Source organism: Tiliqua scincoides, chromosome 6 (assembly GCF_035046505.1).
Source record: "Tiliqua scincoides isolate rTilSci1 chromosome 6, rTilSci1.hap2, whole genome shotgun sequence".
Taxonomy (NCBI): Eukaryota; Metazoa; Chordata; class Lepidosauria; order Squamata; family Scincidae; genus Tiliqua; species Tiliqua scincoides.
In genome coordinates, this window is record NC_089826.1 from 85,668,907 (window position 1) to 85,685,047 (window position 16,141).

General features: G+C 42.7%; 2 protein-coding genes across 3 annotated transcripts in view; one reads left to right on the forward strand and one right to left on the reverse strand.

Moving 5' to 3' along the window:
- PHF21B (PHD finger protein 21B) overlaps window positions 1–7,843 on the forward strand; it is a 108,630-nt gene extending 100,787 nt beyond the window's left edge. The window contains exons 7-13 of the mRNA XM_066632549.1: window positions 1,000–1,076; window positions 3,092–3,146; window positions 4,675–4,697; window positions 5,505–5,663; window positions 6,438–6,513; window positions 7,167–7,270; window positions 7,598–7,843. Of these exons, the coding sequence (XP_066488646.1) occupies window positions 1,000–1,076; window positions 3,092–3,146; window positions 4,675–4,697; window positions 5,505–5,663; window positions 6,438–6,513; window positions 7,167–7,270; window positions 7,598–7,822 (719 nt within the window). The 3' untranslated portion in view covers window positions 7,823–7,843. The remainder of the gene's footprint in view (window positions 1–999; window positions 1,077–3,091; window positions 3,147–4,674; window positions 4,698–5,504; window positions 5,664–6,437; window positions 6,514–7,166; window positions 7,271–7,597) is intronic.
- A 5,133-nt stretch (window positions 7,844–12,976) lies between these two features.
- Window positions 12,977–16,141, reverse strand: part of PRR5 (proline rich 5) — a 43,128-nt gene continuing 39,963 nt past the window's right edge. For both annotated transcript variants that reach the window (XM_066632352.1, XM_066632351.1), the window contains one exon: window positions 12,977–15,017. In XM_066632352.1, coding sequence (XP_066488449.1) covers window positions 14,464–15,017 — 554 coding nt within the window. In that variant the 3' untranslated portion in view covers window positions 12,977–14,463. The remainder of the gene's footprint in view (window positions 15,018–16,141) is intronic.

The following is a 16,141-nucleotide window of genomic DNA, read 5'->3' on the forward strand; positions in this document are numbered from 1 at the left end:
GTTGCACAGTCTACGTACGTTGGCTCCTGCAGTTCAGGGTGTCCAGCAGAAGTTTAGTATTTCTTGAAAGCCCTATCAAATAGGTAAATTCATCTTTTGGAAGATGAATAGCCAGCATTTATATTCACATCTTAAACAGTGACAACTCTCCTACATAATATTTCCAAAAAATAAATAAAGCAGCTTGTGAAAGATGGAAGATGGGGGTGGGTGGGATGGCAATCTGGACTTCTCTTCCTCTTTTTAAACAAGGCTGCATCCCAAAATATTTAGAATTTTGGCTTTGATGTTCACAGCCTTTCTTCTCTCCCAGCAACAAAGAAAGCTGTTGTGGCTTTAGCAACAGCTTAGATACAAAACTGTGATGAGGTGTGTGTTAATGAGCAGAGATATCATATTGCAAGGCTTGGGGATTAATGAAGCTTTTCATGATTATGTTGTCCAGATACAAAATAAGTATATAATTTAACAGAACTCCTCCATAATAACCATGACCTTTGTAACTATTTTGCCTGTGAACCCTTTAGTGAGATTACTTATTTTAAGTGATTCATTATTATATAACACAGAGAAACTAGGTTTTAGGGGATTGGAGACTTTTAGGGGCTCAGACCAAGATCCATCACATTCAGTTTTCAGCAGGCCGGCCAGATGCTTCTGGTTGCTCACAGGCAGTTCAGGGTAGTGATGTTTGTCTTCAGTATTTGGTGTTCAGAGAGATACTGCTTTTAAAACAGAAATTCAGTTTAATCTAATACTAGTTTATGTCTACTACCCATTGATATGTCTGTTAGGGAATTCCAGACAGCACAGAACCACAATCACAGAACCTCAGATATTCTCAGACTTAGTGCAGCTAAACATTAGAAATTAAACACAAGACTCGATGCTTATGTAGGATGGGAAGGAACATTAATTAACCAGTTGCATGGATTGCATCTAAATATTTTCTGTTAAATTATGTGCATACAAAGATAATATTTTTGACATTTGCTACAGAAATCCAGAGCAAACGTCAGGAACGAAAGAGAAGAAGCACAGCTAATCCAGCCTACAGTGGCCTCTTGGAATCGGAGGTGAGTCTGACTGTTCTTAGAGAAGAGCATTTGCTTTGAATCTCATACTGTATTCATTCAGACGTGACTCGGCTTCTTGCCCCGGGAGGAAGTTGAATTGTGTCCAAATTAGTATGAAGTTCAGAAAATGTCCTCCCTGCCCAATGCCAGTCCAGCCTTCCATCCACACTCCAATGTGCCCTTTTATCTACCCCAGAAGCAATGGAGAGAGCTCCTTCCCCATTGCATTCTAAAAGTGCAATGTTCGCGGGAATCCGTTTTCCCCTCTCCTTCTCACTCCTCTGCTGTGCTAACCGGAAGGAATGGCATGGAGGCTTATTATTATTATTATTATTATTATTATTATTATTATTATTATTAACAACAGTATTTATATACCGCATTTCAACGAAAAGTTCACAAAGCGGTTAACAGAGAAAATCAAACAAACAACTAATGGCTCCCTGTCCCAAAAGGGCTTACAATCTAAAAAGATGCAAAAGAACACCAGCAGACAGCCACCAGAAAAGACACTGCTGGGGTGAGGAGGGCCAGTTACTCTTCCCCTGCTAAAAAGAGGAGCACCCACTTGAAAAAGTGCCTCCCTGTCCCAAAAGGGCTTACAATCTAAAAAGATGCAAAAGAACACCAGCAGACAGCCACCAGAAAAGACACTGCTGGGGTGAGGAGGGCCAGTTACTCTTCCCCTGCTAAAAAGAGGAGCACCCACTTGAAAAAGTGCCTCCCTGTCCCAAAAGGGCTTACAATCTAAAAAGATGCAAAAGAACACCAGCAGACAGCCACCAGAAAAGACACTGCTGGGGTGAGGAGGGCCAGGAACTCCCATCTTATTTCTGTCTCCTACTGCAGGTAAATGTGTGGTGGTTGGAAAACTCCTGGAAAGGATTGGCAGTCAGGAGTGAATGTCTTCAAGCTCAGGGTCAGGAGCGTGCTTTGGAATCTCACCCTCTCTGAGGGGTTCAATTTTGAACCAGAATATTTCTGATCCTGAGCTCTGAGAATTTGACTTCTATCTCTAACTCTTTTTGCTTTCAGCATAACTTTCAACCTATACAAGATAAAGGAAAACTTGTTGGCTTCTTCACCTAAACTATAAGCTGTAATCTCATGATAAACTGAAAGCAGGTTTGAAAACAGTGGTAACTCTCATGAATGCCTCAGAAGAACCTTGCATACTGTTGTTTTGTGGAGATGTTGAGGGTTTTCTGATAGAGAACAGTCTCAAGAGTTCCGTGGTTAAGAGCCAGTTTGGTTAGTACCAACTAGCAACCAGCATATTTACAGTAGCTCCTCCCATTCACATATGTATTTTTATTCAGACTTGTGTAAGGCTGAGTGTGAGCATACTGGCCGAGAGCCCTACTCCCACTGCTACAGCCCCACTTTCTTCCCTCTGCCAGTGAACATTTGTTTCAGATGCTTTGTCCATGGGAGAGATCATAAGAACATAAGAAGTGCCCTGCTGGATCAGGCCAAAGGCCCATCTAGTCCAGCTTCCTATATCTCACAGCAGCCCACCAAATGCCCCAGGGAGCACACCAGATAACAAGAGACCTGCAAGGCTTTCTGGGAATTGTAGTTAAGAACATAAGAACAGCCCCACTGGCTCAGGCCATAGGCCCATCTAGTCCAGCTTCCTGTATCTCACAGTGGGCCCACCAAATGCCCCAGGGAGCACACAAGACAACAGACACAACCTGTGTCCAGGTGCCTCCCCTGCATCTGGCAATCAGAGGCAGCCTGCCTCTCAAACCAAGAGCTTGCACATACCTGCTGTGACTTGTAACCCATGATGAACTTTTCCTCCAGACCCAGCATCCTTAATCACAGGGGGGATCTCTCCCCAAATATATTTGTGAGGAAAGGGGGAGGCAGGCTTTTACAGCACGGCAGAGGCAGCACTTTGTTGTCTGAAGAGGGTTGTAGAAGATCTGTTTTCTCACAAACAGATTGGGAGAAGAAACATTTAAAGCCATTCACGAACGCTCGTGGCTCTCTTTTTTTTTTTTTTACAGCGGAAACGCCTTGGATCAAGTTATTTGAACAATCCCTTATTCCTGTCCACAAGAGGTAAGCTCTTGAAGTTATAGGGCTGGAGGATGCATTTGTATTTGACATTGGCTGAAGTCATCTTAGCAAGAAGTGATGGAATCTTACAGAAACAGAAAACTGAAAGAATAACAGGAAGAATTAGATGATAACATATTGACAATCCAGACCCTCAGGAATGTACTTTTCTTTCAAAAACTCAGGGCAAAAAATGCCACTTTTTAGGAAATAAATATATGAACATATGAACTGGGTCCCCTTTGATCCATCTGTCAGCAGCTCTTCACAGGCTCCAGCAAAAATCTTTCCCAATCCTGCCTCCTGAAACGCTTTCATCTGATTTAAAGCCCCTTTCCTCTTGCTGTCCCAATCATTGCAGTTCAAGTCTAGGCATGTGTGTCCCCAGCTTCTGTTTAGTGAAGAAAAATTAAGTACACCAGAGCCAATGACATGTAACTTGCCGTATGATTCTTCTGCAGCTGTGTGTAGCAGCCTTAGCATGAGCCAGCACCTCATTACGTCCATGACGACACCTCTTTTAATTTCTTTTTCTGAGCCCTTTTGAAGAGGGTGCTATTTCTGTTCTGGCACAGCTGTGTCTCAGGGCAGGCCTCATGGCTCAGCCCTAGGATTAATCGCTGATGGAGTGAACATCCCCGCTTTTTCCTTTTTTATTTTTGCCTATTCCCCCCTATTTTCTTCTAACCCCTCAGAAGTTTCTGTAATCTCTCAACCTCCTAAAAAGTTGCTGAACTATTGCAGTCATGGTCCTGAGACTTATGAACTTCAGAGCCATTGAACAGAGGTCATGTGGCAGTTTGTAAAGCTAGCTTTTCTTCATTGATTGGCATGCAGCAATTGTCTGGGCATCCAGATCCCCTTAACCAGGCCATGGGGCACATAGGGTGCCTGATTGTCAACCCTCTAATCAAATGGAACCATGTCATCATAAACTCTGAGGGCGCAAACTCTGAGGGCAATGCAGCTCTGGGGGAAGGGAACAAACATTTGATGAGGCCTCCATGAGTGCCACCCAACTGCAGGATGCAGCACACATCCCATTGGCACTGCTATGCCAGTGCTGGAAAGCACTGACATAAGGGGTTAGGATTGTGCCCTGAGTTTTTTAAGATCACACATGAGGATATTCCCCTGGTCCATCACTGAAAGCTGCTGCTGCGGCTTTAAGGAAACCATGTCCTCTTACTTTTAAGCTGTGTGAGTGATAGGACCAGACCCCTGGTGCAGCAGGAGTAAACTAGAGTCATGACTGTATTCAGTTAATTGTGTCAAGGTGCTTGTTTTACTTGCCACCTGTATTTTACTCTCCTTTCAAGTGAAGTGCACAGTATATGAACAGAAAACGTGACGCTTTCAGGACAGAGAAAACCAAACTGAAATTAAAGAAAACAAAAAACAATACAGGGTTGCTGGTGCAGACTGGCTGTGATGTTCCCCTCACATACATATCCTTCTGTCACAGTTTGACAATCATTCAGTGTAATTCACTGCTATTAACCTGCATTGTGCACTTCTTTCATAATGCTAGCCAATGAGGATCAATGTTGGAAGGTAAGGTTATCAACCCTTGTCTTCAATTACCACTGCTTATCTAGTATTAACAACATATATTTTGTAAAATATGTAGTAGAAGTTAGTAGGTTAGTTGACCCCCACTTTGTTGCATGGTAAACGAGGTCATAGTTAAAAAGTGTTGCCACTGTGGGGTAAAGATTCCCTCCACAGACAGCTGCAACACACCTAGGAGAGAACACTCTTGTGGACTTCTGCGCCAATGAGGAGAAATAGAAGAACCAGGAACTCCACTTCAATTCTGCCTGGCAGATTCCAAAGATATACTCAGAAGGCCTGCCAGAAGCCTTAGAAACACACTTATGGTTTTTGCTAAAACTGTAAGTGCTTCAGGAGGGGCATTAAATATTTTTTGCCCCAGGGGCCAGATGGCATAGCACACATGCCATTGGCTGGACAGTGAGAGTCGACACGAAACCTGAAGGCTTTGCACTCAGAAGCTAAGCAAAGTCAGGCCTGGTTAGTACTTGGATGGGAGACCGCCTTGGAATACCGGGTGCTGTAGGCTTATACCATAGTCTTTCGAGACTGAAGGTTGCCAACCAGTCCTCCTTCAAAGATTGTTCTAGCTGAGAGCATCTGCATGGGGAAAAAATGAAATGGTTGGCCTTAGTGGAAGAACCACTGGAGGAGAAGGTTGGGAAGCTGATTTACACACACAAGATTGCCTGCTCTAGGCAGGTGTGTCTAGCAAAATGACCAGAACCTCTTCGCCAGCACCTGCTTGTGGAGAGGTTCTTCTGCAGGTCAACTCATCACTTTATCCAGGTGCTTTTCCTTTTTCAGAGTGAAATCAACCATGATGAACACTGTTCAGCATGCAAGCGGAGTGCCAACTTGCAGTCCTGTGGAACGTGTCCCAGAGCCTATCACCTCCACTGCTTGGACCCTCCCTTGAAGTCTGTCCCCAAAGGGATCTGGGTCTGCCCAAAGTGCCAAGAAAAGGTCAGCTCATTTACCCTGTCCTGCAATCATCACAAGAGTCACATGCAGATAACATCATTTTGCATATAAGGGCAAGTATGTAAATTAAACTATGTAATGAGGCATAAATTACCTATGACTTTCTTGGTTCCACTGTTTTCAGTAGAACTTAGTTGCACTTAAAATGTTAGGTGGATCAGGCCCTTTTAGTTTGTAAAGTCTTTTACTTAACTTTTACACCACTGAGCATCTGGGGAATAAGCTAATATCTAAATCAGATCATTTAAGGCTGCAGTCCTGTGCACTCTTACCTGAAAGACAGCCCCATTGAACACTGGAAGTTACTTCTGAGTAAGCATGCATAGGATTGCAGTGTAAGAATTCCAAGATTGCTCCTCTCCTTGGAAAAAAAATACTAGGCATATGCTTGTTTACATGGTTCCAATCCTCTTGGAAATTGGCAGGGCTGAAGAGTATTTATTTATGATGTTCATGCAAGCATCTCATCACATGGCCTCACCCTCATGATCATTACAGAGGAGTTTGACTGGCTTAAAGACTGCATTGGTAGCCTTACCTGGAGAGAGCCTTTTTCCTCTCTTCATGGTAAGTTCAATTTCTAAATTTACTTCCCAGCTTTCTGTTTTTTAAAGAACACTGTTTAGTGTTTTGCATCTTCTTGATGTATGCAATCAAATTTTAACTGATAAAGGCGAAGGGACTGAGGGCTGGCATTGTGTGGGATCCTCGGAGTGCCCTTGAATTGTTCAAACCTGGTATTCCATGAAATTGCAGGTGTCAAAGAAGAATGAAAATGTGCCATGGGCTGGAACTCTGGCTATCGTTCAGTCCTATGTTACTCGCAAAACAGGTACGTTTTCTCAAGTGTCAGCAATTTTAAAATGAATGTGACTTCAGAGGGTTGGCTTGCAAGTGGCTTAGAAACGCATCATCGTCAGGGCACATAAAGGCTGGCTGGGCTGAGTGTTTGTCAACAGTCTCTGAATTGAGTTCTCATATGCTTGGAAATGATCCAGACATTTTGCATTGGAAGGTGTATCCCATTTGTGGGACAGAGAGAAATCATGCATGTCCCATTACAACTAAAAAAAGGAGAATTAAGGACAACTAGCAATACTTTATTTTCTCTACTGAAACTCAGTAGGAACCCCTGTATTTTTTGAGAAACTCAATTTGGGCTATATTTGTTCTGGCAAGGCCTGCCTGTCAACTTCAGGTACTAAGTAGCCTGACAATGGGGAGAATGCTTGTGTGGGGATGGCAGACAGGGCTATGGGCATTTGACAAAGTGGCCTTCACATGCATGGCACTCCTGCCCAGTCCCTCCTAATGATGTTTTGCTATACTCTATAGAAGTCCTCACTGAAACTAAATTTCTAATATTGTGGGGTACTGCTCCTCCTGTAGATAGGATGGAAAGGAATAAGACCTATAGCTTTCACAAAGCATCACAACTTTGTACAACTTTGCTTCTTGGCATGATTTCTGGCCTTTGTTTCACAGTCAAAGAGGAGGAGAAAAGAAAGTTATTGAAGAGAAGTAGTGAACTGAGTGGAGAACAGACACAGCTGGAGGAAAAAGAGTGCACTCTCCATAATACAATGAAGGTATCATTAGCCTGCAGAACTGGTTGGATACACATTGCACCAGAGATCTTGTTTATTATTTAGTTTACTTTAAAAATTTGTATCCTATTTTATCTTATTTTGAGAGAAATGCATCTTTTTTTTACTAAGATGACCTCATCATCTTAATGCATTGTCAGTCTACATTAGCATTCAATGCAGATGCTCCACCCTTAAGCTCGGATTGTGAGTCTGACACAGTGCTGAGCTATCAGGCACTTTTTGGGACTGAGTGGGCACACAAAGCAGGGAGAGTGCTTTGATCCTCAGTGGAATGCAATCTTACTTCTTTCTACTTCATTTGGACAGAAGTGCTTAGAGTTGAAAAACCGCCTCCTGGTCCAGCAGAAAGGGGTGCAGTCATCGCTGGAGCGCCTCAAGACCCTCATCAGACTGATACAGAATGAGCAGGTGATTCAGGTTACCATGACAACCACCACCTCCTCCCTGCTGACTGTCCCCTGGATCAAACCGTCTTCTGCCTCAGCCGCCACCATGCACAGAGCCTTGCAACCAGCACAGAACAACAACTGACCACAGCTGCCAGAAAATCTTTTTCTTTCAAGCAAGGGAAAGAAAAAAACAAACTTCACTCATCTACACACAGAGTGCGCGTGGAGGGATTACAAGGTCAAGGAGCAATCCGAGAAAGAGATTCTACTGGTTTGTTTTCATTCCACAGGATGCTGGCAAGACCACCCAGGTCACTTCCGATGTGACATCACAGCAACCTTCACAGAGCTGATCCTGGTTGCAGTTTTGTGTTTTTGAGATCGTCTCAGAGTCTTTCTTTTTTTGTTATATTGGCCTTAATATAGTTAATGCATAAGGAAAATAAAGCAGCATAAAGTTGGCCTACAGGGGGAGGGGTGGAATGGCGTTTCTTTTAGAGGACCAGCCAGTTTTAAGACATTGAAGAAAAATAGTTTTAAGTACAAAGAATTAGTGAGCTAGTATGGAGATAGTGGTAGGGAAACCAGCCGCATTAAAAAAAATAGATCACTTGAAACTCAGCATGGATTCGTGATGTTTAAGAAATGAACAAAGTGGCTCCAGGTGATCCAAGCTGAACTGGACATGTGGCTGTTTGAAAAGAATGACAGTTGTGGGACACTCACAGAGCCTTCAAAAATCAAATCTTTTTTTCAATATTATAGTTGAGAGTTGCAGATATTTAAATAAAAATGTATGAAATTAGCATTTTTAGTGAAATATTGAAGTATTTTCATGCAGATGCTTCTGTATATGCATTCTGAAGGAGAGGTATACCTGTAAAACCCCTTAATTTTTGCAGGTCCTTTCAACTTATTTTGCTATCAATGTATTTTTCTCATGAAGTTTTTTGTGCAAGGTTTAGCATAAACCATAATAGTGACAAATGTCTTCAGCAGGTTTGAATCCTTACTATTTTTTGTCAGTTTTTTTAAAAGAAAGAAAGCAAATAATCTTTTTGTTGTCGCTTTTTTCTGTCCTGACAGTACAGATTATATGCCAAAAACTTTACACTTTTGTACTGCATTTTTATTGTAAAGTAGGGAATGTGATTTTTTTCCTCTTTTTTTCTTGCAGGAGTATTTCTCTAAATAGTGCAGGAAATAAACTGCCTTCAAGAGGTTGTTCCTTTCATTGGCTGTATCAGGAACTCCTGGGAATGGACAGCCTGTCCAAATCTCATTATTGGTTGTTGTTGAAACTAATTCCTTTTTTATTTTGCTAATTTCACCATACAAACATTAGCCTGGGAAAAGCCTAGAGAGTCTGATTTTTTTTTTCCTCACTAGCTAGTCTTCCTGATGCAACAAGGGTCAGTCTAGTTCCATCATAGCCCAAGAGGCCTGTGCTGGAACTCTGAGGCTACCTCAGAAGTTAGTGATGAGCAAACCAGTTTCTCGTCCACCTAGCGGTTCCAGTTTATTGATTCCGTGTTCTACCTCAGGACAAGAGGTATTTAAGCAGGAGCAGGATTTCAGCTTTCAGGCAGAGAAGAACAGGATATAGACAAGATTTAAAGTTCACTTTTCACTTGGATATATTCGAGACTAAATTGCAAAGCAGCAACTCCATTTGTTATGATTAAGTTTTAAAACTTCACAATTACAGCTAGTTTATCAATAGTAACTCAGATCTTTTCATGTATTTATGAATACTTGTATTAATGAATATAATGGGTTAATCAAAGGGATTTTTGTCTTTGGCATGCACCCCTGGGACACAGACCCATTTTATTTTAGAACAATTGCCTGTCACTCTGTAGAATCACTCAGTTGGCCAGAAATTTAAGTGCTTCTGAGAAATAATCACATGAGATCAAAAATCCAAAGAGGGAGAGAAGGAGAGCACCAATGTAAAGACTAATAGGAAGGAAAACCTCAAAAATGCATTGGAATATTTTTTATTAATTTAGTTTCAATGTATTTCAAGTTAATACTCCTATTCAGGGGCACTAACAAATTGAAGCAGCTTTCTGTATTAACTCAGTGCAACTTCCAAGTATAAACCTGAGGGGAAGAGCATGGGATAAGATGCCTCACCCCCCGCCCTGCCCCGGTATTTAAGTAGGATGAAAGGGGGCATCCATTTTTCCCTGCCACAAAGCATCTCACATTAGCTTCTCACATGGTGCCAAAAAGCTGAGAGATTTGCTCGTTGATTGATGTGGGGTCGCCTTTCAGTAGGCAACACACAACCGCTTCAACCATTTTCACAACTCCGGAAGAAACTGTGCAGTACTATACAAATCTATTTTAATACACCTAACACTCTGCAGAACAAGATTTTTATATTCTTTTATTGATGAACAAAAGTGAATGGTTATTGACTGCCAATTTCTGCATTTGAACGTGGCTTGCAATGTAAATGTTTTCAGGTTTAATGGTTCTTTTTTCTCATTCTCAGATGAATTTAAATAAAGGTACAAAGCACAGAAAGTTGACACACTGTCAAGAAGACTTTCTGAAGTGTTTTTTTCTGGGATTGTTAAAAAGTAGTTATTTTGGAAAAGGAGCTGTCCCGTGGATAGTGTGAATAGAAACCACAGTGTTTGTCTTAAATATACAATGTAGTTTACTTCTTTATGATGAATTAAACGATTGACAGATTTAATGTTGCTGTGATCAACTGAAGTGTACCTAGTGCTTTCAAAGGTTACTTTTTCACCTCGACACAACATGGTTCCTGTTCCTACTTTCCTAGAAACATATAGTTGGAAAAGACTCACAAGGTTATCTAGTCCTGCCCCCTGCCTGATGAAGCATAGCTTCTCCTAGAACAGGGTAGTCAACTTTTAATACTACGATGTAACCCCCCCCCCCCAAACTGTGCTGACACGGAAGTAATTTGTGGTGATGTGATGACATCGCTGACAATTATTTCCAGGTTCTGAGCCACCAAAGTCACTTGGCAGGCTCAGGCTGCAGGAGAACGAGGTGGTGGATGTGGCAGAGCTTTTGCTGAAGCAGGAGGAAGTGGTGGGTGGCAGGGCTTTTCAAGGGCTGCCAAAACAGATACAGCTTATGAGCTGAAGCACCCAATACTAGACTATCTCCAGCATAGTTCCCCAGACTGCATGTAAGTAGCTGGGAGCACCCAAACCTAATGAGGAGGGTATGGAGCAGCTGAAGTCAGCACCCTACTTCTCCTTCCCTATGAAAGTGAAATCAGGCCTTGTGAACAGCTCTACCTCATTTCAGGACTTTGCTTTTTAATTCTAAGTACTGTATAATAATAATTATAGTAGATTTTATTATTGGATTGCACACATACAAGTTCATTTTTAAAAAAATGCTTTTTTCACCTAATTTTCTCTGTGCATTTGCAAAGAATGGTCTTAGTTTGAAATACAGAGGCAGCAATAGCTATGTCAGATGGAACGACATTTGCTGTCAGCAAAATTACCCACTACAAAAACAATCCCAGGCTCCAAGAGAGACTGATTGTAAACATCACTGGACTGCTTCTGCAAACTACTTTGACTTAACTAGGGTGTATATAATTAAGAGCCTTACATAAAATTGTTATGACACTTGTCATACTACAAGACTTTGTAGACAGAGATGCCAACCTGATTTTTAAAAAAAAATGTTTGTTGTGCTTCTTTTGAAGTATAGTACAGCTTTTTTAAAAATAACCAAAGTGCTTTAGGCTTTGATCATTATTTGGCATAAAAATTTTACATATAAAATTCACTTTTATGTAATTTTATGTAACTGAGATAAAACTTTCATCTCGTTTCAGGTATCAGCTATCACTGGGAATAATCATATGGATTGTCAAATGGGTCAGTTAGCCAAGTGTTTGCTGGGATTCTGTGTCTGCCTCCCTCTCCCTGTCTTGATTATTAGCTTATCTGGATTCTTAATGTTTGTTTTTTAAAATTTTTTAAAAATCATCACTTAAAAGCTGAGGTGGTCCAGCTTTTCATTTAATGTGAAAATGCACCCTCTCCCACCTTCCATTACTCTGACAACCCAATCCTATGCTTCCCCCACCCATTGATGCAGGCGTACCAAAAGGCTTGCACTGTATCCTGCGGGATGGGGGGGGGGGAGAGCTGGAGAAAAAAATTCCTTATTTCTGGTCATTACCTCTTGATGGCATCAAATTCCATCCCTCAGAGGTGCCATGAATGCTATTTGGCCCAGTTTGACACCCCTGAGGGTGCAGAAAGGTGGCTTTCCCCTACCCAGTACAAATTCAAAAGTATTTTTAAAAAATTATATGTTGGTATTACCTCTAGCACTCTGCACTAGCCAGGGTATCATTCCAGAGACCATTCATTGTGAGAGCAGATTCCATCAGCTGGGGTGCACTGGAGACAAAGTTGAGACATCCAACTCATGCAATACCCGACTCAAATTGGCAAAGCAACTGAAAAGTCTTCCCAGAAAATATGAACCTGAAATTAAGGCCATGCATTGATCTCAGGAAGGGGAGTTCACAATCAGGGGTGTAGTTGAGAGGAAGCAGAGCTTTGGGACTTCTAAAACAGGGAGTAAGTCCTACTGAAATTGACCCAGGAGTAAGTCCTACTGAATGTAGTGGGCTTCAGTTCTCAGGGAACTGGTAGAGGTCAGCATTATATGTAGCTGATTTATGTTTTAATTCCATTTTTATACATTTTAAAAATGATTGCTAACACCCCCCCCCCCCAAGATTTTTGGGTTGAAATGAGCTGCATCTAATACGTTTCAAAGTAGGAATAAGTGATAGACTACTTAAAAGACATTTAAAGTTGGGGTTTTTGTTCCAGTGTCTTAGCGGTATGTAAAATGGGGGGGGGGGTGGAACGTCAAGATAAACTCCTGCACTTCAAAATTTACCATGACACTGCAGTTTGCAAGGCCTGATATCATCTGCTTCTTGTCACCAAGGGCTGGAGACTGGTGCTTGTCTGATACGTGGAAGGAACTCCTATGCATGATTCCTACGTTCATGATAATTCAGTTTAAAATGTGAAAAAGAACCTATTCCCATCCTTTGAGTAGCAAAGGGTTGGTCGGGGAGAGGGGTTTGCCAGGTTTCAGCCCTTTCTGACCAGAAGACCAGTCCCTTCTGCTGCTGGATCTGTTGAAAGATTGGCTGCAGAAAGGCCAAACATAAAACAATGACTAGGATGGCTGCCAGTCACTGCTGCAAGTGTTGGTGGGGGCGAATGAGTTTTTAGCATGCCCACTTGCCCCTTTTCAGCTGAATGCTCCTGGGGCGGCAGGAGTCATTTGCGCTTCTTTGTACAAAGGCTGACCTCTTTAGTAGGCTCTTTATGGCTGTGCCTTATGAGAAGCATGTGCACAACATTTTACAGTGCATGCTTATATTGCTTTTGTACAAAACACTCAGCAGCCACACTCTAGTCCTCATTATGCAGTACACTTCTATTTATTTGAATTAATTTTTAAATTTCTAGTAAACCAGTACACAGAACATTCTAAGTGGTTACTGTAAATTGTCAGATGTTGCAATACTCGAGGGCACTTTTTTTTTCTTTTAAACAAGATTTTATTCCTGCTTAATCCTAAAAGTGCTAACTTGTCAAGAGTAATTCATTTTTATAGAAGTGTTTGGAAATGAGGAAAAATGAAGGGAAGCAACTCGCAAGGCTTCATGAGCATGGTGAGTGATACGCATTTAGCCGTCATGTTTGACAAAGATGACAATTCTCTATTCAGGAACATATAAAGGGGGCAAGAAAACTAAGGGCACATTTGCATGGGGAGCAGTCTGTGGGCGTGGGGGGCAGGCTGGGGGGGGCTGGTTCACAGTTTCATGTTCATTACAGCATGACAGCAACATCAAGTGTGAATGGCCCACCCCACAGATCAAGCATGGCAGAAAGAACTTTTGTGTCATGACATCTCACACTAAACACAGTGTGTCCCAATGAAGCTAGCTACTCAAAGTTAGTTTAGTTATGTCTCATTGAAATCAATGAAGTTTAAGTGACTTGAGACTTACTTGTACTAACTTTAGTGTGATCCAGCTCAATAACATTTTGATGCCATCAGTTCACACAGGCAGCTACACATTATCAATAATTCCATGATGATATAGCACCAAACGAGGGACGTTGAAGGGTCTTGCGCAGACGCACCCCAAAGTCTGATATTAGCAAGCCATTTCCAGTCATTCGGATCCCATACCAGGCATCTGCTGACAGGAACCACAATATAGTTACCACATCAATGCTGCCAGTCCCACCAGGTTCCTACTTATTGATGCCGCCTGGGACCCAATGTGGAAGTCATCTCATATTATGTGGGGACCATGCAACGCAGGTCTAAGTGGTGGAACAGTGAGAAGAAAACAATGGTAGCCACCCTTTTTAGCAAGCGAGCTTCAAGTCAAGTACTAGAAAGCATCAGCCTAGTGTGTGCTACCACCCAGTGCTATGCTGTAGTGAAGTGTATATATTCCACTAACCCTCAATGAGGGCTGGAGGAATACACAAATTTATACATCATACAAACCATGATTATCCAAGGCTTCAACCTGTCCCTCTCATGTCACTCGGGCCAGGCAGGCTTGCCTTTCCTGTACAGTTAGAAGTCATCTTTATCTGAATTTCTGATTATTGGAGTGTTTCAGATGTCCATCAAGTACTAGTGGCACTGTTCAGACACAGGCTGTTTCAGTGAATTACAAAACTATGTTTTGAAGCAGAAACTCTTATCCAGAGTCCTTCAGACAAGGCTCTGTCTGCTCACATCCACATTGTACCCCGATGAACTGGAGCAACTGTGGTCAAAATCAATGAAAATCCCATCAGAATCAGACTCCACAGACTCCAAGATCTGGTCCACCACATTCTCAGGGCTGGCTGTAGGAGCTACAGCAATCAAGTCTGGGTTCCTGGTCAGCTCAAATACCCTGTTTTGCTCATCTCTTGTATAAAAGAGTTCTGTTTGTTGCTCAGGGGCATTGAGGTTACTTGTGGGCTCCACAGAGTCAGCAGAATGTCTTTCTGGCTCTCCTGATTGTGAGTTCTTTGAAGTAATCACAGAGCTCTTGGAGCCGTTGTCCATGATGGTTGAGAGGTTGGAGTAGCCTTGCATCTCCGCACACAAAGTCATTTCAGATACTGAGTGTCTCCGGATGCCAGCTCCACTGGGGGCCACGCCTTCAGTTTCATACTCGGCCACTGGGGTCAGCAAGGGATTGTTATAACTTTTGGATCTCACCACAGGGTTCTTGGCAACAATCTCGCCCGATTTAGAGCGACGAACAAAACGCTTTTCTGTTAACAAACACAGAAAGCAATTAAGACCTGCAAGCTGCATTTCTACAGCTACTATTACAATTTGGGATCCTTGGCTAATGAGTGGGCTGGTTCCTGCAAATCAGTAAGGGTCATTCTAGGTTTGACCTCCAACACATATGGATAAAGGACTGCTATCAGTCCATTTTGCCCCATCACAGTTCTGATCCCAATCATCCCATCCCTTGCATGCATTGTATTTAATGGTAAAAAGAGCTTCCATTGCTTTCAGCAAAGTTCTACCATTAAAAACAGCATGTGATGGGAGGCCACAATCAGAATCAAAACTGCAGTGGGAACAAAGTACTTAAACTTCCCTACCCCTTTGCTGCAGCTTTCGGCCACTGCATGAACACTGGCGCACTATTTCTGTTAAAGAAACCAATCACGGTAGAGGAAATAATGTGCTTAGGGTCATGCTGATATCCCTAATTAGTGCCATGGTTACATGGTACCTCACCTCTATCACAGACATCTATCCTCCTCTTTCATTCTTTCTCCCAGTCTTAGGGGCAAACTCGGTGGTTCCAGGACGGCTCAGCCTCTGGCTACTGGCAAGCTTCCCCCCTCGTCAGATGGTCAAGATCTTGCTTGGGGGAGGGGCTTCCTGGAGTCCCCAGACTTCATACCCAGACGATAAAGCACCTGGAGGTGGTCCTGGACACTGCAGCGCACAAGGTCCACCTGTCCCAGGAGTGCAGCACCAAGATCGCCACACTAGCCACGGCAGTGCTCCAAAGCTCAAGCCCTAATGTCTGCGTCCTGGTCCATCTCTGCGACCAACATAACATCTCTGCCGTTCATGCCAGGATGTCATTCTCTGGGTATGATATCCCTGAGTTAGAAATCTGATTCGCACAAAATGGAAGGTCCCCCCAGTGGCTGCTAATCTGCTATGCTTCCAAGCCAAAGAATAAAAATGTCTCAGTGCACTACAACACAGAGTTTAAAACATGAAGCCATTCAGCCCATGACCAGGCTGCTGCCAGAAACAGCAAGTGGTGTCAGCCATGCAGCAGTGGCCTCCCTGCAACCCCAGGCGCTGGTAAGTCTATGGCAGGGGCAGGGAGGAGGCAGCTCCAGCGGCAATGGTGCATGCAAGT